Raw genomic sequence first — 25,580 nt, 5'->3', positions numbered from 1 at the left:
AGACCCAGGGAACCTTGCAGAAGAGATGGAGGGAGGGGGCTTTCCTCACCCAGAAAAAGGGAGAGGGCACCCTGGGCTTCCAGCAACCCACAGACCTTCCCTACAACTTCCTTTACCCATTTCAGACCCCCCGCGCAAGCAGAGGTGGCTGCCTACAGACACGTGCAGGCTCACACCTCACCCCTCACAGTGGTTTCCCAAACCAAACAGCAACAGGAAACTTCAATGAAATTCAAAAGGGAAATTGCAGTTCCCACTGCCCAACACATACACACGTGCCTTCCTCCCCTCCACACCCACTTCCTCCCGGGAAGGGAAGCAGAGGGCCTTTGCTGCAAGGCAGCCCCTACTCAAATCCCATTCACATGCCCAGAGCCGTACACGGCCGTCGCGCTGCCCGTGGACGAAGCAGAGCGGAGAAGCACAGCCCCGGCTTGGTCGCTGGCGAGACATCCCCGTGCTGGAGACCTGCAGGAGGAGCCGCTCCAGGTCCCGTCTCCCGTGCAAGGCCACCGAGTGCTTTGGATCTGTGGTTGGCAATGAGGATGTGCAGGAATGAATGGGCTGTGTGTAACGGGCAAGGTGATGAGGAGTGGGTGAGGGGAGGAGGAAGAGCGCCGCGCTACGCCTCTGCTGCCTCGACTCCTCCCGCGGCCTCCTTAGGACATCACAGGCTGGATGGGGAGCAGGCTGCCGAACTTAAAGTGCTGGATCACAGGAAACTTCTCCAGGCACTGCAGGAGGGGAGATAAAGAGGGGTGAATTCAGGAGACGTTTCCACCTTACGCACACAGAGCTACATCCTGCCTCCGGGGCCAGGAGGCAGCAAACTTGGGCCCACTCGGCTCAGCTGCAGGCAGAGGGATCCGTCCCATGTCTCCCCCCCACATTCCCGTCAGGCTCCTCAGCCCAGTAACACTTCTTAACCCCATCCCCTTCCCTTCAGCCACAGCCTTTTGCTTGCTGAAATTCAGGCCTGGCGCATGAGCAGAAGAGGCATGTTTATGTCAGCAGCTTTCTCTCTCACCACCTCTCATTGCTTGAGCTGATCTCTTTGAAGAGCTTCACTTTGAGAACTGCAAAAACCCCGGCCAGGGAAGAGACTCTCCCTCCCCAGGACAGTGCCCACACTCTGGGTTTGAGGCACCATCCCGCAGCCGCAAGGCGCTGCCCAAACTGCATTCCAGATTCTCAGGTCTTTGATAGACAAGCACCAGTGATTTTGCTGCCATAGTTTAAGACATGATCCTATTCCCAACAACCCCTCACCCCTGAAATTCCCACCCCCCATTGCAGAGTAAGGACAGAGGGAGTGTGGATCACAGATCAGTCATATATGTCCACTACAAGACAGCTCAGCTCAGAGCTGCTTCCTCAGGGTCTGCATGGGGAGAGCTGGGCTGCGAGGGCACAGCCCCTTCTGCTCACCATCCTGCCAGGGCAGGAAGGCCAGTGACTGTGGTCAGTAACCATGTCAAATTTTGCCAGCACTCGCCTGGCAGAGCCACTCAGAGCTCTGGTTTTTTGAGTCACTGCAGATTCAGACTGCCCAAAACTCACAGAGAGCACAGAGCAGACTCACCTCCAGACACGCAAACCTCCGCAGCACGTGTACACCAACCCAGCAGCTGCATCTACACTAACATCACCCACGTAGCTGTGAGCGGTTGTGCTAAACAAGGGTTGGAGACCACCTCACTGTGCCGCAATGGGGACTCATCTACCAGGGCACTTGGGGGCATGACCAGTGAGAGATGGTGGCCACCTCCTCGCTGCAGGCAGAGGGGCAAGTTCTTCTCTCCCTAGACAGCACGATATGTATGGAGAGAAGAAACTCAAGTGCCCTGTGTCTTGGGAGGAGAGCCCTTCCTCTGTACCCAGCTGAGGCATGGGTCTGCTGATGGGAGTCTTATCCTCCAGGAGACGTGAAGTACATACAACCAGAGCACAGCAGCTACCAACCAACAGGAGTCCATCTAGTCCCAGCAATTCCTTGGCACAAACAGCATCTGCTCAGAGCCAGGGTGGATGGGACGCTGCACTAGGCAGGCACCCAGCTCCCCACAAGCTGCAGACCCAGCAGCAGGAGGGTGTCAAGGCCACACCGGCTCCTGCCTGCAACCAGCAGCCTCCCAGGCAGATCCTGGGGACAAGATGCATGGCTCGTTCCTCCAGGCATTCCTTCGAAGCACAGCTCCTTCCTACCAAAGAGAGGCAAGAGCCATGTCATAGTTACAACTCTCCTTTCCATAGGAAGGAATCCTGTGCCTTCCACAGGGCCGAGCTGAACCTGCTGCAGCAGGGGAGATCCCAGCTCTGGGGATGGGGAGGAAGCCATGTGCTGCAGACAGCTCTTCACCCCAAGGCAGGGCACAGGCAGGCAGCCTGCCCTCATCCTGTCGTCGTGGGCAAGCAGGAGGATCTGTGCGCAGAAGCCCAGGCCTATGGTAATCCCTTTGGAGCCAGAGGTCAGACAACTGGTTCCAGCACAACTGAACTGCTCGCAAGCACACTGGAGCCAAAGCAAGTGTGGAGGTGGTGAAAGTACAGCACGGCTGTATCCACTCCTGGGGAATAACAGCCATGCAGAAAACCACAAGCCTCCATGGCAAGGCACCAAGGAGAAAGAAGTCCTGCGACCATCAGGGCACATCACCTTCAAAGCTTCCTAATGTGTGGGATGCTCAGAGCTGCTGCCATGTTGCAGCACAACCACTTAGACAAACCCTCAGAGGAAGCAGTGCTGGACAGCAGTGATGCGAGGGAAGAACAGAGAAAAATGAATACTGAAGGTGTTGACAGCTAGAAATGTCATCCCAACTAGCTCCAAGGAGTCCCGCGGAAGACCAGACTGGTTTGGGCTCTGGATGAAGAGACTTTACCACCAGTGGGAAGAATGGGTATCCATTCCACTTAACACACTGCCAGCCCAAGAAGAGACAAGCAGAGAAAATTCTCTTCCTCTCTCCAGCAGGACTAGCACAAATTTACCGAATTATTAGAGGTGCCAAGAGACAGGACCCTCCTTGCAGCACCTATGGGTGAAATTTAGCCAACACTAGCTCAATGGAGGGGACAGGCTTATTTTCATCTTGCCATCATCTTGATCATGCTGAAGGCCTGCTCGGGACTCAACTGGGGAGTAGAAACATGCTTCGGGTCCAACCTTTAAAGATGGAACTGGGACTAGATTAGTTACAATGGAAAGTATTTCCCGACTGACTGCAGCAGAGAGGGAAAGGTCAGGAGACTCAAAAGCAGGCTCAGGGGAAAAACATCAAGGCTGCTGCTTTAACCACACTCCGTCGACTTCTTCACTCACCTTTGATGGAGACAATAAAAAAAGCCCTTGCACTTCCAAGCAAACACATCTTCACCCATTATATTTATATTATAAATAGACACATTTGAGATTTCATAAACACACAGAGCTGAAGACACATTGTCTTCAGTCTACTGCCATCCACAGACCTGCAGCAAGCACCCTGGAGTGCCTGGATCCAGAGTAGAGCTCCCAGCCACATGGACGCACCTGAGCTTTCTGTCGGCTGTTTAAAGTCATCCCATAGAGGCGACAGAGCAGAGACAAAGCATTCAGGGTGCTTTTTAAATGAACCAGGTCTGGGGACTGCCCCGCTTCTGCCAAGTGAGAGCAGGTTGCGAGTGAGCATCTGATTTCTCCTGGTCTGCTTCTAGCAAGTGAGCCCTTCACCCTGCTGCTGCCTCCACTCAAAACCCGCTCACAGTCAGCGCCGCCCGGCACCGAGCACTTCTCAGCCACCCCAGACATGGTAAGGAGCTGAAGCCTCCATCCGAGTGCCTGATTTCACCTGATCTAATTGCAACGGGTGATCGGAGGGGCAGGGAGAAGAGGGCGGGGGGCGGAAGGAAATCTTGCTCTCGCCTTAGCCAGTCAGAAAGCAACACCACAACCCCAAACCTTCCCTCTCTTTACTATCACACGCCCTGAGCTCTGCCACAGAAGCTGCCTGCCTTGAGCTGGACAAAGACCCATGTCAGCACTTGGGGGCCGTTGGCTCGCTTATCTTCTGCTAATGTGGGCAGTGGCTAATTGGAGAAAGACCACAAGGGTGAAGGCAACACATCTGGGAACATCGAGCAGAAACTTGCTCCAGGAGCCAGCAGCAAACGGACAAGATCTTCAAGAGTGACTGTGGGTGCCTAGCCTGGAACGCCCAGAAGGATTCAGTTTTCAAAGGATGAAGCCTCAGCGATTCCTGAACATTGTGTCCTTCCCAGAAAATCAGTCACAGAGATCCTCTAGTTGCAAATGCTGGTAAAAGTTGCATGGCCAAGCACACCATAACTGAAAGCTCTGTCCAGCCACACTGCCATGTCCATGCTCCTCTCATCTCCCAAGCCAGGCAGGAACCAGCCGAGCCAGCAGCGGGGTGGGAGACTCCCCAGAGCAGATATAAAGAACCAGTGAGGAGGACTCAGCAGGAGTCCCCCCTCTCCTCTGCCCATCCAGGTGAACACAGGCACCATGCAGTGCCAGGAGAGGACATTGCTGCATGAGGACTATGTGCTTAGGAATAGTGCTTTAAGACCTACAAATGTTCTTTGAGGAAAAAAACTAAATTTAAAACACTTTGGTTGACTCAATGTTTTCTACACCTTAGCCTAAATTTGTGTCATTACTCTTCCTAGCAGCTTTTGCACTCTCCCCCTGACACAGCTACATCTCTAGATATTTCTAGAAACCCACCAGTACTGGATCTGGCATTTCTACACAGAATGTCGTCTGCTATTCAAAATAGACCGAGGCTTCTAGAAAAGACCATGTCTTGGGTGCACTTAAAAGAGCCAAAGAACCTCCCACCTCTAGAAGATCCCTGGGCTGTGCTGTCCCCAGCAGGCCAGGTAGATCTGCCAGCACACGGTGGCCCCATGACACCAGTGGACATGCACACTGCACCGTGGGTACGTCACTACCAAGCTCCTCCAGCCACATACGTGGTGCACGAGGTGGGAGCAACCATACAGCACAGGGCATGTGGGGCACCAGGCAGGAGCACCCAAACAGCATGGGGCACATAGGATGCCAGGGGAGTACCCAAACAGTGTGAGAAGGAACTAGTCCAAAGGAAAGAAAGGACCAAGGCAGGGCTCTTCAGGCAGCAGCAAACCACGCTCAGGCTCTAGGTTTTAGGGGACCCATGTTTCACTTTAACAGCGCTCCCAGAGCCGGGGTCTTCCCTCCAGCCCCCACAGCTCTCAGACCAGAGCCTCCAGCTCAGAGTTTCTCAGCAGGCAGCATCTCCAGCCTCCATGACGGAGCTGTGAGCGGGGGCAGCCCAGAAGGGGCAGCCCCAGGGGCACCCCTCCAAGGAGCAGCCAGCGGAGGGGGGTCGACCCCCAGCCCCGCTTCTCCTCTTTGGATGCCTTTGGAGGCCAGGAGGAAAGCTGAGCTGGGGGCGGAAGGAGCCAGCGGGCCTGGGAGTGACACCTCGCAGATTAGAGAGGTATGTGGCCTGGAACCTAAACACAGGATGTGCAGTGCAGAGGAAAGGCTGGGGGAGGGAGCGCACCGAGTTCGGCACAGTTAACCCCTTTGTGCGCTGGGCCTGAGCGGAGCTGCCCGCAGAACCTCTGCCATATGTCCCAGCAACAGGAGAATGGCAGAGACCACAAGGTATAGGATTAACTCCTTCAAGCCCCACCGGTCACCCCGGGTGCACCAGGGAGCTGTGCCATCCCTGCTCCTCCAACGGTGACTCCCTGCAGAGCCGGCACGGTCCCATCCTTCCCAGCAAGAGATGCTGCCTGTCGGCCGTTCCCTCCGGAGGCCCAGATGTGGTGGTTCCTGTCCTGCTTCCTCAAGCTCAGGGTTAGCTCGAGCAGGAAGGAGAGATAAGAGAGAGCCAAAACTGCCTGGTTCCCCAGGTCAGGGTTTGCCAGGAAAGCCTGCTGGGGCAGTGCCAGCAGAGCCCTGGCGGGTGGAGGGTTGCCAAACCAGGGAGGTAGCTGTGGCCTCGCCGGTCCAGCACACTGCACGGACGGGACTCGTAGCAAGGGGAGATCACTAGGAAGCATTCAGCCTGCTCTGGGGCTCCTGAAACATGGGATGATAATTTAAACCAAGTCTCCTCCGGCTGGTAAAATAGCAGTGCGGGGACCAGAAGGATGAGCAGGTCAAGACATCGGCCCTAATTTGGAGACCTGCAACTTGCACTATGGGAAGACAAGAAATGGCAAAAGTCATGTCTGCAAGGAATGGCTATTTTGGGGCAAACACTAGGCAGGCAGGAGCCACCTCCTAGCCAGCAGCACCTGAACTGCCAAGGGCTCCCAAGCCACGTTCAGCATGGGGCCCCCACCCAAGGAGCAGCAGAAGAGAAGAGCTGACCCACAGTGAAGCAGAAGGGAGGAGGTGTGTGGCCAAGCAGCCTCCCCCTGTCCACGGCGCTCACCTCTGCCTTGTACATGCGGATGAGGCCCTGGTTGACCTTGGACCAGGAGGGCACGGCGCTGATGTTCCAGAGCTGGTTGGAGTGCTCGGCAAAGGGGCCCGTCTTCATCTGAAAGAGACCCGAGAGCAGAGCTGAGGGAGCCGGGCCAGCCAGGAAGCTCATGCACCAGCAGTGACTCACGCTCACACTCTCTCCAAGCAAACATTCCCACCAAGCCCTGTGACCCACGCACCAGCCACCTCACTGCGCCTTCCCTCCCTCCCTCTACGCTCCCTCCCGCTGCGCCCACATCACATGAAGCCGTGGCAATCCAGCTCCCCCCCCTCCCCGATAAAATTAAGTCTTTTCCTGCCACGCTTTCCTAATCAGACCTCCCTCTGCACACCTCCCTTTTAATGACTGCATTAAAAAAGCCCCACATAAGTCCCATTCTCCCCCCCCTGGCAGAGCTTGGCTCAACGCTGTTCCTATTCTACCCAGAAACCTCCCAGTGCAGCACTGCTGGGCTTTCCAAGAAAATGACTCATTCCCCATTCAGATCAACAACAAGCAGCAGCGACAACCGCTGCTGCCTTCCCTGAATACAGAGGGCAGCGCAGGTTGGCAGCAGCTCTGGTGTCCGCAGCCCACTCCACACCTGCCTCTAGCAGAGGAGGGCTCTCAGGGGAGGCAGGAGCAGAGGGGACACGCTCCAGTCCCGCTCTCCAAACCGGCTCCAGAGCTGTGAGTTGCTAGCTTGCAGCAGATGCTTTTTTTTTTTGGTTTTTTGTTTGTTTTTTTTTTTTTGTTTTTTTTTTTTTTTTGTTTGTTTTTTTTTTTTTTAATACTCCAGCGTTTCTCCTCCCAGGGCGACGGGTTTGGAGGAGGGAGGGCAGGGGGGAAGCTGCAATCAGGGACAGTTGCATGTAGATTCCCTGGGTAGTTGCCTCTCCTTCTCCTCCATGAACAAAAACAGACCCTCGGGGAGAAAAAGAAATACAACGCAGCCACTTTGACTGAGCGAAGTTCCCATGACATCAGAAACCACAAGGCCGAAGCTCACGCTAAAAAGGAGCGTGGGGAGAGAAGAATCTCTTGGACTCTCGTTCTCGACTCGGGGCTCAAACAACTAAGCCCTTCCCTCCACGCACGCACAGGCCTGGAGCGAGGGTGGGAAAAGAGCCTCCAAAACCACCTCTCTGCCTACTGTAAAAGCAAGCAAGGCCGATCAATCTGCTTTGGGAAATTGCTGCTGCCCTTCTGCAAGGTCTGTGTGGCACCAGCCTGCAGCAGAGAAAGAAAGAGAGAGGGAAAGGGCAGAGGGGGGGGACGATCCAAAAAAAAAAAAAAAAAAAACCAAACAAACCACCCCACTGCTTGGAGGACAACGTGTTTCAAACCTGCTGTCCTCAGGGCTGGAGCACCGGGGGAAGCGGGTCTGTAGTTTTGCCCACTGTCGGGAGAGCGCAGACGCATCCCCGCTTCCCCTCGGCAGTTCTCGTGAGCTGGGGGATGACGGATGAGCCGCTCAGCCGTTCCCGCTCCCCTCTGCTGTGCGCACTTTCCTTGCGGATGCAAGATGAAACGCGCACATACACAAAGCGCGATGTTAACCGACAGAGCCGGCACATTATTAAGTGCGAGGATTTGGCACTGGCAGGCACCCGAGTTAAAGGCTGCCGGGGAGCTCAGTGCCAGGCAGTTTGCTCAAAGCATCCCCCCCCGTACGGGAGATTTGGCTGCGTGCATTTCGACGCCTAGCCTTCCTCCAGCATCGCCGCCCTTCGCAGGGGCACAGCCTGCATCAGCCACCACCACCGCGCTTTGCTTCTCCCCACTTCCCAAGCTGGAGCGAGCATGCTGGAGAGCGCAGAGGCGGCGAGCGCGGCTGGCCGGCCCCACGCTCACGCCTGGGGCTGCGTGAGCGCCTGGCACGGCCGCCACCGCGGCCCTCCTCTCCCAGGGCGAGGGACAGCTTGGCTACGGTTTCAAACTGGGGAGGGAAAAATAAGGTGGACGAGGGGGGGGGACAAAAAAAATCATCTCCTTCTAGCCACAAAGGGCGAAGAGGGAGCGCCGTGGGGGGGGAGAGCGAGAGGCGGCGAGTGCGCTGCAGTCCCGCAGTGACCCCAGGGGAACGGAGTGAGTCAGAGCAGCCATATTGAGCAGGAAATTACTCACAGACGCGGCGTTCCTGCCTCTCGGTTCCCAAGAGAATCGGCCTTTTGTAAATGGTTCCTCTGTCAGTGCCGGGGGGAGGGGGACGGCTGAGGCCGTGCTTTCCTGTCAGCTCCTTCCCTTCCAGCCGAAACCCGAGCCCTCCCTTCCCAAACCTCCAAATTTAGAAGCCAGATTGAAGCTGAAATTCCTGCTGCCTGCCCTGGGCCCTTAGAGGAGCATCTGGGCGATCTCAACTGATCCACTGCAACAGCCGGGGCGTACCCGGCACCCCTCTTCTGCACAAACACACACAGCCCTGCCGTCGCTGCCATCCACAGCCCCCAGAGCGGCAGGCACCGCAGAGATGCTCCCAAACCCTCCTCATCCTCACACCTACGGGTACCACACGCACCCCGCGGCACACTTTGGCAGGCAAGGCGGCAGCAGGGGGATAGCTCGAGTCCCAGCCGGCTCCATAAACCTCACCCTATTCAAGAACCACGTGTTCAGGTCCAAAACCACCCCGCAGATTTCCCAACAGCAGGCCAGCTTATGCAAGGCTTGCTGCCGTGCCTGTGCGCCGTGCGGGGTGGTGCTGCTGTAAGGAGGATGCCTTGGTGGGTTCAGCCCGGACATCATCTCGCTGCTACTTTAAGAGCCTGAGGTTTAAATATACACGTGGCAAACGCCACGACAGTGTATATTCATATCCCTGAAACGTCACCCAGGGGCTGAGAAAAATATCTGCTCAAGAGAATATTCTCTCAGTTGAAAGAAAACAACCTACCTCGGTTGTAGCTTGCTGAAACAAAACCTGCTCTCATGTCGGTAAGACATACCAGACCCACTATGGGAACTGTTGTGGTGTTTGCTACGTGTTTAACACCTTTAAAGGAGAGCTGTTTCCAGCTGACAAGCTCAGAAGAAAATAATATCGTTCATTTATTAAAGTCTCTAATCCCTTCTATGCTTTTCCCTGCTATTTTGTTTTGTTGTTGATTTTGGACAGAAAGCATTTGGAGGGCACTCGAGGCTGTCTCAGCCCCCCCTAGTGGCAGTAACAGCCTTCCCAGGCATTTTGGAGAGAAAAAACAAATTTTAAAAGCAAAATCTTTACAAAAAGGAAACAGTGCCTGCATGAAGATGGACTGAAAACACCATGCATTTGATAATCCAAGTTGTTGCCATCCCTTAGCGGCTCACGCCAGGAGGGCCCGAGAGGAGGGCTCCTTGCCACCAGGTGGCACTGAGGAACACAGCAGAAACACTGAATTCCATGATTCTCAACAAATGTGCGGAAAAAGAAGTGAAAACACTTATTTTAAAAGCCTACTAAAAAGCTAACTTTCTGCAGGCAAAAGCAGAGTGACCTGCAGAAGCAGTATGGTGCTGTGTATTTTAAAGTTCATGTGTCATCTGCGCGCTGCAGAATTTTCTACACACATGTCAAGAGATGTATGTTTTTAACAGGTTAGTGCACTGTCTGGATATTAGAGAGGCCCAAATTAAACTAAATCTTAGAGCATCTTGGCTCCTGCTTTCCTGTCCTCATCTTGATCTCTTCTGCCAGCTCCTGTTTACTACCCGTGGCATGATTTATCTCTGCATTAAGGGTTAAACCCTGTGGGGTGCTAAGTACCAACAAACCCTACTAGATTTGGCAGGACTTGACGCAGCACCTCCTGGGGTTTGGGCCAAAGGCTCCTATGAAAACTTCCTACATGAAAGGCTAAGTTCATATTCTGTAACCTCCCTTCTCATCTAATCACTAAATTAGAGAGGTGAGGAGGGGGGGAAAAGCAAACAGAACAAAGGGGAAGAACCGCACTCTGTCCTTCAAAATTAATCCCATCAACTCTCTCTTGCCAGAGACAAGAAATCCCTCACCACAACAGAGCGTGTGGTTCTTGCTCTCCCTGCCCAGACCGTGCAGCAAGGGGGACGGTGGAAACACAGCCAGGCCATCCACTGCAGCTGAGGGCAGAAAGCCATGAGCTCCCTCACTGAGAAACACTGCCCACAGTTGGCAACAAGCTGAATATCACCAGTCCCTCACGCAAGGGCCCTACAGTGCTTGAGCAGAAACATGGTTCTGATAGCGTTGCCAGCTGGGTGAATCTCAGCACCATCTCTGCTCTAGATCGTTTGCAAATAAGGTGCATTTAATGGGCAACTCTCTTGGTAGAATCTGGAGGAGACCAAGCTGCACGGAGGTTTGGGAGCCTGCCCTAAGCAAGGGGAGGCCCAGGGCATGCTAGACAGCACCCAACGGCTGGAGGGAAGGGAGGTTATCTTGGCAAGCCCAGTCATTTTGCAGCTCCTACTTCATCTTCCTAGCACACTTGCAGGCACCAGTCTTCTCCATTCAAGTTCCCACTGACTGATCCAACTGATGATCCAAGGTTATTTGTTTGCTCTTGTTACAGCTCCCTTCAACTGCAATCCACAGCCCATCTAGCTTAATTATACTTTCCTCTCAACATCCCTGTCTCAACTCATTCAAGGAGAGCACCTCAGACGTGCAACAACAGTTCATCCGCATAGTTCTATGAGAGCAAACAAGCAAGCAAAGGAGGAAGAGAAAACCACAGCCAGAGCCAAGTATCTAACGTCAAGAGAACTTCCCTGTGGGACAAACCTTCCAGTCCTCACCTCTGTAATGAAGAGGATGCACTCCAGGAACATGAAGTCCTTATGGTTTTCATTTACCACCTTCTCATCAACAAAGTGTCGAGGCTCCAGATTTGGATGGTCTAAAAAGAGTAAGAGACAATAGGAAGTAACCTGTATAGCACCCCCCTTCTGAGACCAAGTTCAATCAGGTCTTGTCCTGCCCCTCTTCCAGAAGAAACACGATCCTCCCATCAGAGCTCTTCAGAAGTCAGCACAGAGCTGCTCCCTTCCGTATCATCTCCCACTCCAGTGCCTCAGCAGTGAGAGCACCTGGTAGACTCCCCAGGGCAGCAAATATGTTTTCTAGCACCAAAGAGAAGACTCGCCTTTTAAAAAGCTTGTAGCCATTGCAATAAAGACAGATGTACAGTACAAGGAAGCCTTCCAACTCCCAGCCTAAGCAACTAGCTTTATTTGGAAAGCTGAGAAAAAAAAAAATCCAAGCTCCAAGCAAACTATTCTGCTGTATTATACACAAATTTGACATATTTGAATTTAAAAGTCAGTCCCAAGCCCTATCATCTTTGCAACCTAGACAGACGGGGCAGGGGGCAGGCTGGGACACGAGAAGATTTTTATTAGTACCTATCAGCTGGGAACTGCCCCATATGAAAGGTAGAAATTGGAAGTCATCCAAGCCCCACACGCCCTGGCTGCCAGCAGGTTCCATCCTGTAGGTCTTCTGAAGTTTTCGCATCACCTCTAGGTACCTGAGACCAAAGAGAGAAGGAAGGGTTAAGAGAAGGCCTTCTTCTGTCTTCATGGACTTACATGAGGACTGTTTGGAGAAGGACACAACTTCATCACTTGCAAGCAGGACCCCCACATACAGCACAGTACATAGAATATATATTCAGCTCCTTTGCCACAAAAAGCAGCCTGGCAGTAGGTACAGTAGCAAATAGCAGCACCTTTTAAAAATTGGGGGTTTTGGTTTTGGTTTGGTTTGTTTTTTTTAACACCAAATTCACTAAGAAAGCAAGTAGCAGGGGTTTACTTTATCTGCAGTGTCTTGTATTGGTGCAGATCCTTCCCCACCCCCATTGTTACTCTCTCTCTTCAACAACTTCCAAAAGAGCTCAGAAAGCTTTCCACCTTACGGCAACCGCTACTTCCACTTTTCAGGTGGAAAATTAAAGCTGGAAGTACTACTGAAGGAAATTGTTTCCATGCCACCAAACAGTGATACAGCTGGGATTAGATCTCTGGACTCCAAACACCCATTCCACCAGTTTCATCGCTACCAACTCTACCTCCTGGGCTGGAAACACATCCAGAGGAGCAGTGGAGGGCTGCCAGTTTCATATTTTTTTTTTTTAATGCCTGAAGAGATGTTAGATCCTCTGATCAGATATTCCTATCAGAAAGCACAGAGCTTCACCCACATACCTCTGCGGAGCTCAGTCACTTGTGCTCAACTAAAGTAACTCTCCAGAAAGACACTCAGCCCCTAACAGACAAGGTGCTATCACCTCTTTTGGAGATAGTTATAATGGGTCACCGTACAGTCCATTAAAAAGTTCATCTGCCTCCTAATTTTGTCTAAATTTGTCTTCAGTTTTCCCATTCTGCCCTTTTTCCCTAGGCCAGCCAGCCCTTCAGCACTCACATTCTCTAATTATGTACACGTCTTTGTAGAAGGCCCTTGATTTGCCCAGCTCACACCCCAGGAGGCAGCTCTTCTTACAATTTCTCCCTCCCAAATGGGTGCAGATGAGTGGAAGAAAGGAGGCACGATCAGCCCAGACTACAGGAGGAGTCTGGTGTACAGAACAGGCACATCTCACACATCTCGCACATCTCAGACAGCTGGAAGTGGACACTGTCAGGGATCTGCCCCCAAACAGCCCAATGCTTCCAGCCCTTCTCCTTCGATTACCTCACCTGTTAAATACTTTAAAGACAATGGCCATCTGGTCATCCACTCTGAGCACGCCGATTTTGCAGAGGCAGCAGAGAAAGGCTGCAAATGCAGCTTCGTGCCCTGGAGTTGACAGAGATAAAGAGATGTGACTCTGGTGTCTCTGGTCCCCAGGACAACCTTTCTGTGGGCACCACAATGGCTCTTCAGAAATCACAGCAGTCACATTCCCCGTGTCGAGAGCCCCACCCAGCTGTCCCTAAGGTGCTACCTCATCCTGTTAATGACATGAGCTGACAATATTTCATCCCACACAGCACCCACCCAAAGTATACCTTCTAGACATTCATAAGGTGATAAGGTGATTATTAACTCTGGGAAAAAAAAAAAAAAAAGAGAAGTTCTTGAGGAAAAACAGCTCCAACACTGGGAGTGCTGGGAGCAAGGCAGGGCCTTTCTCAGGAGCTTGGCACAGCGGGGAAGTGGAGCACCGCAGAGTTGTTTGCTCGGGGGATGCAAGAGAACCTCACATCTGCAAGTAAACAGATTTCCTCCCGCTTCAAAAATATCTGTGTCGGAAGGATGCAGGTCCCATGACGCTGCCGGGAACAGTCCATCCCAGAAGGTACTGAGATCTCAGGCTGAGCCTCTGCAGCTTGGTCCTCCAGCTAGCAGCAAGGAAAAGAAATAACCAGCAAAACCAGAGCAATGTCTTTTAGTGGAAGGGACCACAGAAGAAGGGAGGGTACAGGATCAGCAGCTCCACACTAGGAAGAAGTGCAGCTCCCAGTGTAGGAACAAAGTGCAACCTACGGTCAAGCCACTGTGAGCTAGGACATGGGCCACTGGCTTGGGACATACAGGAGGGGAGGAAAGGCTGAATTTCCTTCCCTGAGTTGACAAAACCCCAGCCAGCGGGTCCCTTTCCAAAGACAACATCTCCCCCTGGTGCCGGCGAGCTGCAGCTCTCCTGGCAAGCACTGCTCAGCCTCCAGCTCTTGATCCTTTTACCCACATCCTCCCCTTCTCCCTGCCCAGCTCCAAAGTCGTGTCTTGCTCTCCTGCCTTTTGGTGAAGACACTCTCCTCAGTACACCACATATCCTCCAGACAGAGGAGCAGAGCACGTAGATGATTCTGGATTTAAGTCTAACTGAAGCCAGTGCAGTTACTCCAACCCGCAATTCAGTGTCTCCTTAGGTGCAAAATGCTTCTACTTTCAGATTTCAAAGCCCCTCTGTAAGCAGTGATGTCACTTCTAGGGAGCACCAGACCTCAAGCCACCTCCCACTGAACACAAACTCGGTTCCCATTCTAGTTCCAATTCCAGTAATTATATTTTATCCCTCTAAACCGCCTGTTGCAGATCAGCCATGCAGGACTGCTGTATGCGGTAAAGCAGCTCCTACAGCTTATCCCAGAACGGCTTGCACAGCTTGGTTCACATTTCCTCAGATGAGACATGAAAAGGGTGTCATAGCTCTAGCACAGCCCTGTGCCCAGCCCCAGCTCTCTCAGTCATAGCCCACACTGGACATAGGGGTGAGGAGGCCCTAGAAGGAAGGTGTTTGTATCAAGCTGGCTCTAAAAAACAGTGGCAATAACATATTTAAATAAACGCAGCACCAGGCTCCAAAGGGTCACTACCTGAGGAAGTCAAGTCTCAGCCAGCATGCATGCCCAGGTACCTGTGCCATAGTCAATGCGGGTGGAGTTCCCCACGGATTCCTTCAGGTACACGGCCACTTCTGGTGCAGCGTCAGCCAAATGCTTGGGGATCACTGTTGCCACCAACTTTTCTGCTTCCTGAAAGACACAAAAGACTCCCTCGAGTGAGTGCAGATCTGTCACAGTCCCCAGGAGCAAGTCACCCTCTGCTCAGACACTGCTGCAGAGTGGGAGCTGCAATGGTGCACTCCTACAATGGCCGGAGCCAGCATGACAGAGGAGCAAGTTCTCCTGTTGAAGAAGTCATCTCCAGAGATGGAGCGATTCAGGGAGAGCTTGTCCTGGCACTTACCCAGGCCACACGCATCCTGTAGGAAAAAAAAGCTTCACCATCCAAGTACAACAACCCAGTTACCCACTGATTCATCTCCAGGACAAAAGCCTTAATAGAGCAGCAGACCACCTGCAAGCTCATTGCTGCTGGAACTGTGCCTGTGCCACCTCCAGAGCTTGATGCAGGGCAAGTGCTCTGAGCTGAAGGAAGTCGAGCAGTTTCATAACCTTCCTCTGATTTTGTGTGTCACCCATCAGCTAGCAGGCATACCGGGCAGTTACAAAGCAAAGGAGTTCCTTGGGCTTGGAGGGCCCTCATGGACCATCCAGGACTTGGAGACCCAGCCAAGAGCATTTACATGGACCATATGCTCTCATAAGAGGAGAGGACAGCACCAGATCAGGGGTAAGTAATGCATATCAAGAGATGGATCCTTCACAGCTTATACAAGCAATTCCTCTGTAGGCTGCTTGGCTGCCACACAATGACGGAGCCGTTCTGCTACCCCTGCTGGGCACGCTGCCCTTCCGTAGGAGCTGCGTGTAACACTACACGTGAAAGACATGCTCACCTGGTCTAGTTTGGCGTACCAGGTCCTGAAGGCTTTGTTCCCAAAGCGAGAAGGTTGATCCACTGGCGGGGTTTCATCGATCCATCTGTCAAGGGTGTTCAGAAGAGCCACCAGCTTTTCAATGGGCTACAGAGACAAAAAAGATGAGGGGTCACGGTGACATAAAACAGAGCAGTCCCTCAGGCTCCGACATCTCTGCCCTGGATTGGAGTCGTTAAAGCCCACACCATCCTTCCTAAGGGTGGCAAGTGGAAACGGGGTGTGCCAACCCTCCCCAAAATGCAGAGGGGCCGGGAAAACCGTCCTTCCCCTCAGAAGATCGGTCCAGTACAAAGCCCAGCCTGAGGCAGGCTCTCCAGTCACCCACACAGTCTTTCATGAGCTGTAACAGCACTATGCTCTAAAACCTCTGGGAGAAGAGCTACAGCAAGCTCCTAGCTGTAGGGCATACAGGATTGAGAAGCAGGGAAGTGCTACGCAATTCAGAGATCTCTAACACAAAACTCAGGCTCTGCATCTTGAGGGTCCTGCGTCCCGCACGGGATACAGCACAGCACTTACCTTATAGCCTCACCAGTGGCTGATGATGTGATTTAGAGGCCCTTCTCAAGGCCTCTAATCTTTGTCCTGAAGCGTCTCTTAGGAGCCAGGATTAGCAGTGATGGTGTTAGCGTTTGTACAGCATCCAGTGCAGCAGAGCCTAATTGCAAGTCAACCTTCTCAGCATGATTCCTGTTGCTTCAAACTCATACCAGCCAGACTGCTACGGCAGCTCCAACCCCGGGATACCCAGTGCACGTGGCAAAATACAACCTACCCAGGGGAAGAGGCAGCCTGGTTTGCCCACCCGCGGTCTCAGCAGAGCAAGCATGAGAAGCTCTTGGCTCTCAGAGAAACATCTCAATACAAACACAAAGCTGATGGGAAGACAAATGCAACAGCAGGACAACAGAGCCATATTTCTTACACTTAGCGCTGGAAGGAGAAAGTGAGGAACTTGAGTAGGATGTATGAGAGTGACTGGAGGAGACACTGCTGTGGTCATCAAGGAAAAGAAGAGAGGTGCAACAGGCGATGCAGCACAATGTCTCAAGCTGTACTGTTAGGACCAGAGCTGGCCAATGCACACAGCCTCCTCCCTTGCCTTGCTCATACAGCTGGGGAACGGCTACACCCCACGCACCAAGAGGCAGCACTTTAAGCAGCTCCAAACAGTTTTAGGAGGCTCTGCCGACAACTGGTCAAGCCTGCCAGAGGCTCTGGGATTCTCCTCACCCAACTCCAAGCAGCCGGAGAGCCATCAGCTGCCACAGCAGCTGGCCAGGCCCTGGGCAATGTAGGCTCCTCTGTCTCGAGGGGGGATTCCTCCTTAAAGGGGACAAAGAGGACAGCAGAAGCAGCGGCTGGTTTGACTTTGCTGGAGGCATCAACCGTGTGAAGCCGGCTGGTCTCCTGGGCTGTGGTTCAATTCTTCACGCTGCCTGCCGGGAGGACGAGGAAACAGCCGAGCCCAGCAAGTTTCTAGCCCTTGAAGTGCCACTCGAAGGGGGCGGGTGGAGAGACAGGCATGGCAGAGCCGTGCCACTGAACCAGCTGTGGATCACTCCCCATGCCCTCTGCTCCCAGGAGGAAGGGTCTCATGGCAGACACAGCCTCCCACAGACAGCGGCTCCTCAGGAACCAAGGACATGGCGGGATCAGCCAGCCAGAAGCAGGATCAGGCAGGGGAGGGATCAACCCACCCCACAGGACCTTGACACTTGGCCGCTGAGCCAGGCTAGAGGCTGGGATAGAGGATAAGACCTGAGCACACCAGGAACACAACAGACCCAAGTGCCATGGGGGGCCAGAAGCTCTGGGTGCCCTGGTGAGGCTGCAAGCTGGAGCCACTAGCGGGCCAGTGTCCCAGATTCGTGTGGACTGAGGCAGCGCGACCCCCTCTGCTTCAGCTCCCTGCTGCCCAAAACGCTGCAGAAACCCAGCGTCTCCCCACTGCACCGGGCCAGGTTTGGACTCAGCTCTAGTCCTTCCTGGCTATTGCATTCCCCTCCAATTAAGCAACAGCGTCCCCAGCACTGGCTTGCGTTAAATAATTAAATCGTGCTGGTGATTTATCCACCGGCACCAGCAGCTCATTACAAGCAGCTACCGTATTTCAAACCCCTCTCAGCGAGCACTCAGTGCTGCCTGGATAAATGGCTGCCAAGGACCAGCTCCTTCCCCCTCCCCAGATCTGCCCGCAGGCCTTGGGGAGCGCAAAAGTCGAACCTCCCCTTCCCCACTCGCTTGCTTTAAAGGGATTAAAAAGCCCAGCCCCACTGAACACAGGAGAGCAGGACCCAGCTGCCGGCGCAGCCATGCCAATAAATAATTAAAGAGATGCAGCTCGTTTTGGGCTCGAGGCCCTTTGAAAAGGGGGTTACTAAAAGAAGCAGCTTCCCATTGTCCAGCAGAGGAAACTTGTGCATCCAGGGCTGACCTCAGCGGGGGAGAAGGAGGGGAAGAGCAGAGCTTACGGGAACACAACCATCAGCAGCACTGCAGCCTTGTTTTGCCTGGATGGCTTTTTAAGCTCTATTTTTGCTTTACCTTTCCAGCGATCAAAGCAAGGGCAGCCTCCCCTCCGCTCTCCTTGCTCTTCTCGTTGTGCTGATTTTGCATCCCCTTGACTCTGAGTCTGCCACCGGTCCCAAAGGCAAACCACAGAGCCTGCTACAGAGCAGAGACCTGTCAGCATCTCTCAAGAGCAGGGGCCAGGCAGACAGAGGTGCTGAGAAGGCATCACAGCAGCCAGAGTTGCCCACGGGGGCCAAGCCTGCCCCTGTGGGCTCCTCGGGCCCTGTCGGAGGGGGGAGCTGCTAAAGTTGGGGCATTTGCTGCTTCCCCCACTTCCCTCCTGGAACCGGAGCAAGCCACAAGGCCGGCCAATTTCCCCCGGTGCAGCGAACTGTTTGAAGGGAAGGTCTGCTCCTCGCACGGCCAAAATTAACCTCCTCCTTGCTGCACTGCTCCTCTGATTAAAGTCGCAGCTTTGAAAAACTGCTCCAGGCTGCACCCCAGCAGTCACTGCACAGATCCTCCCATGAAAAGCACTCCCTCCAGGAGGAGAAGGCAGGTCACAGCCTATCAGTCACACAACCTTGTGCTAGACATAGTGTCTACGCCAGAGTCCTAAACAACAGCTCAGCTATCACTACTTGTCAGATGCCTCCAGCAAAACCCCAGACAGCTCCACGCAATTTTTCAGTAAGAGCAGAGCAAGCTCAGCAAGTCTCAGAAGGGGCTCAGCCCCCAAAGGATCCAGCTCTCGCTCCAGCAGACAGTTTGATATCGACACACTACTCTGGAAACCATTAAGCTGTCTCTTTCAAAGCGGAGCAGACCATACTTTCTTTTTTTTCCACGGCAAAGCAATACCAGTAAGTCGTGGAGAGGATATGCATTCAGCAGAAAGGATTCCAGGAGGTCATCTGCCAAAGGAACGCGTCCCCAGCATTTGATCAGGGAGGAAGATGGGATGGCACAAAAGCACAGCAGCAGCAGGTACGGCAAAAAAGAAAGCAGAGCAGAGATGCAAGCGGAGGCCACGAGGGGCTGAGCCTTTAAAGGCACAGATAAGCAGTTTGATCTACAAATGAACCCGCGTGAACAGGCAACCTCATCAACAAGGCAACCTTGGGGATGCTCCACCTGTGCCTCAAGTCACAGGCTTCTGCTCTCCTCAGCGTGAGGGGAATGAGACATGTTCCCTGCCACTTCCCAAGCGGTCAGGATCGTGTCTCTTGTTTGTCACCTGGACTGGGACTGCAGATGGAAAACATTCACTCCAAGAGGGATCTGCTGCACGGACACAGCCCTGATACAGCTGTTCCTAGACAGCTGACAGCTCAGAGGGGTTGGCGGAAGAGGGGTTTTTTTTCCCCCCTTTGTTTTGCTCATTTTTAATGCTTTGTTTCCCTAGAACTGCTCTGTGAATGGTTGGAAATGAGCGAGATCATGACAAAGACAAAACTCAAAGGTGAAATGCAAACAGTGGAAAGCAAGACCAGCATTTGCAGCAGTTTCTACTGAATCGAAGGAACAAAAGGTGGACACAAAGCCTGTTAGGGAGGGATTCATTATCCCTGATCCCCCCCATGAACAAGTTTCTCATTCACACACTGGCTCCTAGAAGGGAAGGCTGGACTCAACATGCCTGCTTCAAACACAAATGACTAGGTTAAAGATCATCCTAGGCTGCCTTCCCACACCAAAATGAAACTATAAACACACAGGGCCCAGTCTGCTTCCCATTCTGCCTACAACTTTTTAGACTATTCCCAGCTTTCTTGCACAGCTGTGATAAGTTTGAACAGTAAAAATGTACCCAAGAATCTCCTCATTGCAATGCAGAACAAGGGAGGGGGATCCAGCGTGCAACACAGAAGTGAAGCTGGTGGCCAACATATGCTCTGCAGATCACGGCAGCACCCAGAGACCTCAGGCCAGCACTGAGCATGGCTGAGGCCAGGCAGTAACACCACTGAGGATGCCTTCCCTTCCCCTCTGGCTCCAAACAATCTCACTGTGCCCTGATTAGGTGAACAGGCATTAAAACTGGCCACGGCAGCAGGCAGAACCGGGTGACAGTCACATTAATGCAAAGGGAAAAATAGGTCCTTTCTGCTTAACACCTTGGAAGGGGCGATCCTGCCCCACAGGCTAAACCTACCTCCCCAGCCCAACCCTCCTGCGCGCCCCGCAGCCCTCCGTAGCCCTCAGCACAACCCTTGGTGAGGCAGGTCCACTCAATGACATGCCTTGAGCTCACACGCTGTCAAACCAGACCTCGCACAGCTCAGCTACAGTGTGGGCCGAGGAGATCGGTGCTGTTAACACAGTCTGAGCAACAAGGAAGCCCAGGGACAGGGAGGCAAGTGACTTGCCCAAGGTCCCACAGAAAGGCCAGAGGGAGAACAGGAATGGTACAGGCATCTCAGCCTTTTGCCTGCAACCAGGAGGGAATACCACATCTTCAAAACATCACTGGTTGAAGCCAGACTGTGAAAACAGGGTCAAAACATGTCCTTTCTGCATCCTCCTTTTCACCACCAGCTTCTGTCCACTTGTAACTTGTTTGATTTCCCATCCAGCAAGCACACACAGAGCCTCTGCATCCTGCGGGGAGGATTGCAGGCTGACATTTGCATTTCCAAGCATAACCCAACCCCATTTATTTTCCCCAGCTCCCAGATAAGCTGCCAACTCATTCCTCGCCTAGGAGCCAAAAAAAAAAAAAAGAAAAAAAAAAAGCAGAAAAGGAGAAACAAGGGGATCCAAACTCTTCTCCTACCTCTGAAACTTTGTATTCGCAGGTCAGCTTCTTGCCCCTGACACCTTCATTCAGAGTGAGGATGAAGCCCATGTAATCTGCGTATGCCTGCAAACACACCCGAGAGAGCAGGGCGTTAGTGAATACCCACAGTCCGTTTGAACAAGCAACGCAGCATGGGAACGCTCCTGCACACCAAGGGAACCTTTCCCAACACACAACGCTGCTTTCTTGGAGACACCCAGGGTGCAGGGCTTGCTGTGAGGTTACTGCTATTTTTGGCAGACATCAGAGGCAGATGGCGATTGCACCGAGAACTCTGCATCACTGTAAAAATTACAGAGAGGAGAATCCTAAAAATGCTCGCACTGCCCCCAAAATCATTCCCTCAGCTCCCTGCCTCCTATCAGGTCACATTCAAATTCCTCGGCTCTGCAGAGTCTCAGTTGTGCCTAGACATCCTGCCCTGCGCTGCTTCTCCCAGACCTGCGCCTTTATCCCCCCTTTCCTCCTTCTACTCTTCTCCCATGCTCCTGCATGATGGAGAAGTAGGAGACAGCCCAGGCTCCTCACCGCTCTTCTCTAAATTCGCTGCTTTTGAAGCATCACATCCAGTGCAGCTCCACAGCTCTAAGTCTTTGAAAACACCAGACTAGCACACTGCCACCTCTCCCTCCTTGGGCCCCTCTTGCACAGAAGTCCTGACCAGGAGCAAGTCCTTAAACCCAGGAGACTTAACAAAGGAAGCTGCACTCAGAGGTTTGCTTGAGACCTGGCTATAACTTAAGCTTCTCTTAAGACATCACAGATCAGTCATCAAGCAAGAACTTGCTCCTAAGAGGTGGGACAAGTCTGGGCTAACACACCAATCCCTCAAAGGCAGAGAAGGGAGAACCTGCCTGTTCCACCAGCTCCACACATACTGTAAACAAAAATTATCCAGGAAATTGAAGGCCTTGGCTCTAGAGCCCTTTCCAGTACAGCAAGGTGGAAAGGCCCCAGGAATCAACCCAACCTGGTGCTATTAGAGGGCCAGGCAGCAGGACCATGTTCAAGCCGAGTTCAAACAGCGCTGGGTAAATCCAGTTTTGATATAATGTACAGGCTAGGTAGGATGAAATAGTTACCAGCTTCTCGTCTAGCTTGTTGGGAGGGAGCAGTAATAATTTGTAAGCACCTCTGGTCTCCCTCAACCTCTGGGCTCTCCCTGGCTCACTCCTTTGTTGGAGTATTTGGCTGCCAGACTCCACGCCTCATTGCCAAGTAATTTTCCTACAAACAGGCAGTGACTCTTCTGCTTTAAAACACAAATAAATTAATTTCCCATTACTTGCCCAAACCTGCTTTACCTCGTGGCTGTTCCCAGACCAGACCTGGCTGCCACTGAAAGATAATAAGCACTTACCAGTGTTCCCTGACCCCAGAGTCATACCTGAGAGCGCTTCCACTTGGCCATGTCGGAAACCATGTTTATCTCCTTTTTGGGGATCATGAAGCTCTGCTGGAGGGGAGCAGCCACCTCCTCAGAGGCTCCTGGGAGATGCAAAAAAGAGGTAAAATAGAGGCAGTGGAGAAGAAGAAATCCTCTATCTTCCTTTCTCAGAAATCAACATTCATTTCTCAGGAGACAGAAAGCAAACAAATCCATCCCAGCTTGCACCATTATCTCACCAAGTCCTCCTCACCAAACAATATCCTCCCGATCCCCGGATAATATACTCCTAAGGACACTGCAAGGCTTCAGAAAGTGGCATTATGTTTGTTTTCACCACTAAAGATGCATTTCCCATCTGGACAGAGAGGCTGGTGCAGGAGATAACAAAGACAACACCCAGCTAGTTTAATTATTTCTATCTAGTGAAGACCAGCCTCAGGTCGTGCTGAAGCACTGAGCTCTCCTAACAAACTTACTGTGCCTTGTTTTTAGGGTGTTAAGCCTGAACTGCATTCCTCTGAAAAGGACAACTCCTGCAAAGACAAAGCTGGAGCAATTCAATAGATGGCAGTCCAGAGCCGCAGCCCCCAGTCCAGGCAGCACGGGGGCTTGGAGGATGCCGGGACACAGCCTCTTCCAGGTGGAAGCTATGAAGATCATTTAATTTTATAGCTCTCTCAGAGCCCAGGATGTAATATTTAACACAAATGCAAGTTGCTAACGCATTAGAGGGGCTGTTTTTCCTGGCATCCGAACCTAGGGCCCAACCCTGCTGTAGGAGTGACCCCTACCCCACGCTCTCCAGAGCTCTGCTCTCAGCCTGCAGTCCCGCAATGGGACACTGCAGAGCCAGAAACGTTCCCTGAGGTTGGAGGTAATTTGCATTATGCTCCTATAAACGCAACTTTTAATAACAAGAGGCAGTGCAGCAGACCACTGTTAAGGAAACCAGGTGCTAGTGTGAATTTATGAGTTCTGTTAGAGTCACCCAGTTCACCTTTTTAATCCTAGAAAATCTGAAGGCATTTGTTCAGCACCAGCCACCCTGGCAACACTGCAGCGACTGCTCTCCACACTACGGCAAGTTCAGGCACTGGCTCCCTAACATACACCACCAAACTCCAACTCCTTAAAATATTATTAGCTGCATTTACATAGAAAATACTACCCAGAAGCATCAGCAGCCTTTTCTGCAGCAGAGCAGCGCTGTCTAGCAGGCAGATCAAGGAAAAAAGAATCCAAAGTCCCAGGAACCACGCAGAGTCTGCTACAGACTTGTCACATAACTGTAGAAAGTTATTTAGCTTCTCTGCCTTTCAAGTTCCCCATCTACAGAACAAATGCAGTCTCATCACCCGCCCAGGGTGTTACGGCGTTTGGTTCGTTCCTGCGCGTAAGTTACAGCAAAACTTCCAGGTACAAGGATGAGAGGAGCAACACGCAAGGAATTTAAATGAAGGACACGCGTGCCTCTCTTCCGAAAATTCACCACACAACTCACAATGACTAGCATCATAACGATGGAGCTCTTATTTTAAAAGAACTTATAACATGAAAACAATGAAAAACTCCAGAGCAGCGGTGTAAAAAGGCAAACACTGACTAGTCCATTAATACAGATGATACATAAAGACCAGAGATGCAGCCAGGGCAGTGTCCTGGACCAGGGGGGGTCCAGGTGTTAGCCCAACCTCTGCCTCATCACAGAACTTGTTTCATCTCTTTGCATTCGTTTCTCAACCACCGCTTCTTCCGACACACGCTTTGTGCATTTCCTCTTGGGGAAGGACCAAGAGGAAACGCAAGGTCTCCTCCTCTGTGGAGAGGAGACCACAGATACTCAAGGAAGGAAACACAGCGAGGGCTGCAGGGGTTACAATATCATAAAACGAATACGTAAGCAAAAGTCCAAAACCAATGATGGGATGGAGACAGGAGCAGAACGGGTTAGTTTTATGATGAGAAGCAATTTGGACAAAGACGACGCTTTCAGTCTTACTCTCGTGGTGTGGGGAGGGGGACTCAAACTCAGCCGCGAGATGGGACCTTCTACACGGGCAAACGCCACCCATCCCAGCCACGGGAAACGGAGTCACAAAAAATGGGCTACAGATGACAGGGAGCCCCGACTCCAGCTGCTCCGGCAGCCCAAATCCCGACCACCTTGCCCCTGGGATGCGCAGGACGGACCCGCACACCCTGTCAGCCCTCGCAGGACAGAGGTTCCCCGCGGCCCCGGCCCCGATCCCTGCCGTGGGGTGCAGATCCCTCAGGGAGCACCAGCCCAGCCCTCACCGTCTCGGGGAGATCAGGCCCGAACCGTGCCGGCAGCTGACGGCCCAGCAGGCCTCAGCCCGGAGCGGGACCGGGTGGCCGCTGGGGCTGGGGCCGGGGCTCCCCGCCCCACCCGGCCGAGGGTCAGGGGGCTCCAGGGCCCCTTCGTAACCTCAGCAAAGCCTCTTCCCACCTCACCCCACCGTGGCTCGCTGCCGTCGCCACCCCACAGCCTGGGGCCCAGCGCCCCCGGCCCAAGGAACCCCCTGCAGCATGAGGCCCAGCGGCCCGGCCCCCCGGCACACCCTGGACCCGGCACCCCGGCTCCGAAGACACCCCTTAAAGGCCCCGAGCGCAGCCCCCAGCCCAGAAGGCCCCGGAGCCGCCCCCGCCCCGGCCGCTCCTCACCTGCTCGCCGCTCGCTCTCTGCCATCTTCCCGGAGCTCGGCCACCGCCGCTGCCACCCCTCACCTCTCACCTCCGGACACGCCGAAGCCGCCGGCGGCCATCTTTGAGCAGGGCACGCCGCCCGGCCCTGTCGCTCCCGGAACCGTCAGCCGGCGGCGTGGCCCCTCCCGGCCACCGTCGTGGCCCACGCCGCCATGTTTGTGCGGGGCACGGCTTCCTCTGCCCACGCGGGACCGCGGGGCGGCCATGTTTGTGCGGGGCGCTGCGGCGCCGCGAGGAGCGGGTGTGCGCAGAGGGGAGAGGAGGCGCGCCTCGGCGAGCAGGAGGCCTCCTCTCGCCAACTCCCGGAGAAGGCAGCTGGCAGAGAAGCCGCATTCCCCGCTCCGACACCGACCCCGGCGCTCCCTCCCCTCACAGAGGGACCCTGCCCTTCCCCAAGATGGCGGCGGGGCGGCCCCGCCCCCTGGCGGCCG

At 53.4% G+C, this 25,580-nt stretch overlaps 1 protein-coding gene across 1 annotated transcript; it reads right to left on the bottom strand.

Moving 5' to 3' along the window:
• Window positions 1-226: 226 nt before the first annotated feature.
• On the bottom strand, window positions 227-25,200 carry PTPA (protein phosphatase 2 phosphatase activator). The gene is made up of 10 exons (XM_076355118.1): window positions 25,108-25,200; window positions 22,423-22,523; window positions 21,012-21,098; window positions 15,680-15,805; window positions 14,795-14,912; window positions 13,131-13,230; window positions 11,832-11,956; window positions 11,226-11,326; window positions 6,435-6,542; window positions 227-734 (listed from the first exon to the last, which is right to left on the bottom strand). Exons 1-10 carry the CDS (start codon window positions 25,130-25,132, stop codon window positions 660-662), a joined length of 966 nt encoding a protein of 321 aa, XP_076211233.1. The 5' UTR covers window positions 25,133-25,200; the 3' UTR covers window positions 227-659.
• Window positions 25,201-25,580: the final 380 nt, after the last annotated feature.

This window comes from Aptenodytes patagonicus, chromosome 18, assembly GCF_965638725.1.
Source record: "Aptenodytes patagonicus chromosome 18, bAptPat1.pri.cur, whole genome shotgun sequence".
In the NCBI taxonomy this organism is placed as follows: Eukaryota; Metazoa; Chordata; class Aves; order Sphenisciformes; family Spheniscidae; genus Aptenodytes; species Aptenodytes patagonicus.
Note: the sequence above shows the minus strand (reverse complement) of the source record. Positions and strands in the feature narration are given on the sequence as shown.

What these genes read in the sequence shown, in the direction of transcription:
- PTPA (XM_076355118.1), bottom strand. Translation starts at nt 25,132, where the DNA reads ATGGCAGAGAGCGAGCGGCGAGCAG. An exon ending in GGGCAGTTCCCAGCTGATAG is followed by an intron (nt 11,327 to 11,831) that starts GTACTAATAAAA and finishes TACTCTTTTTAG; the next exon opens with ACCATCCAAATCTGGAGCCT. An exon ending in TCCGCATGTACAAGGCAGAG is followed by an intron (nt 735 to 6,434) that starts GTGAGCGCCGTG and finishes CCCCTCCTGCAG; the next exon opens with TGCCTGGAGAAGTTTCCTGT.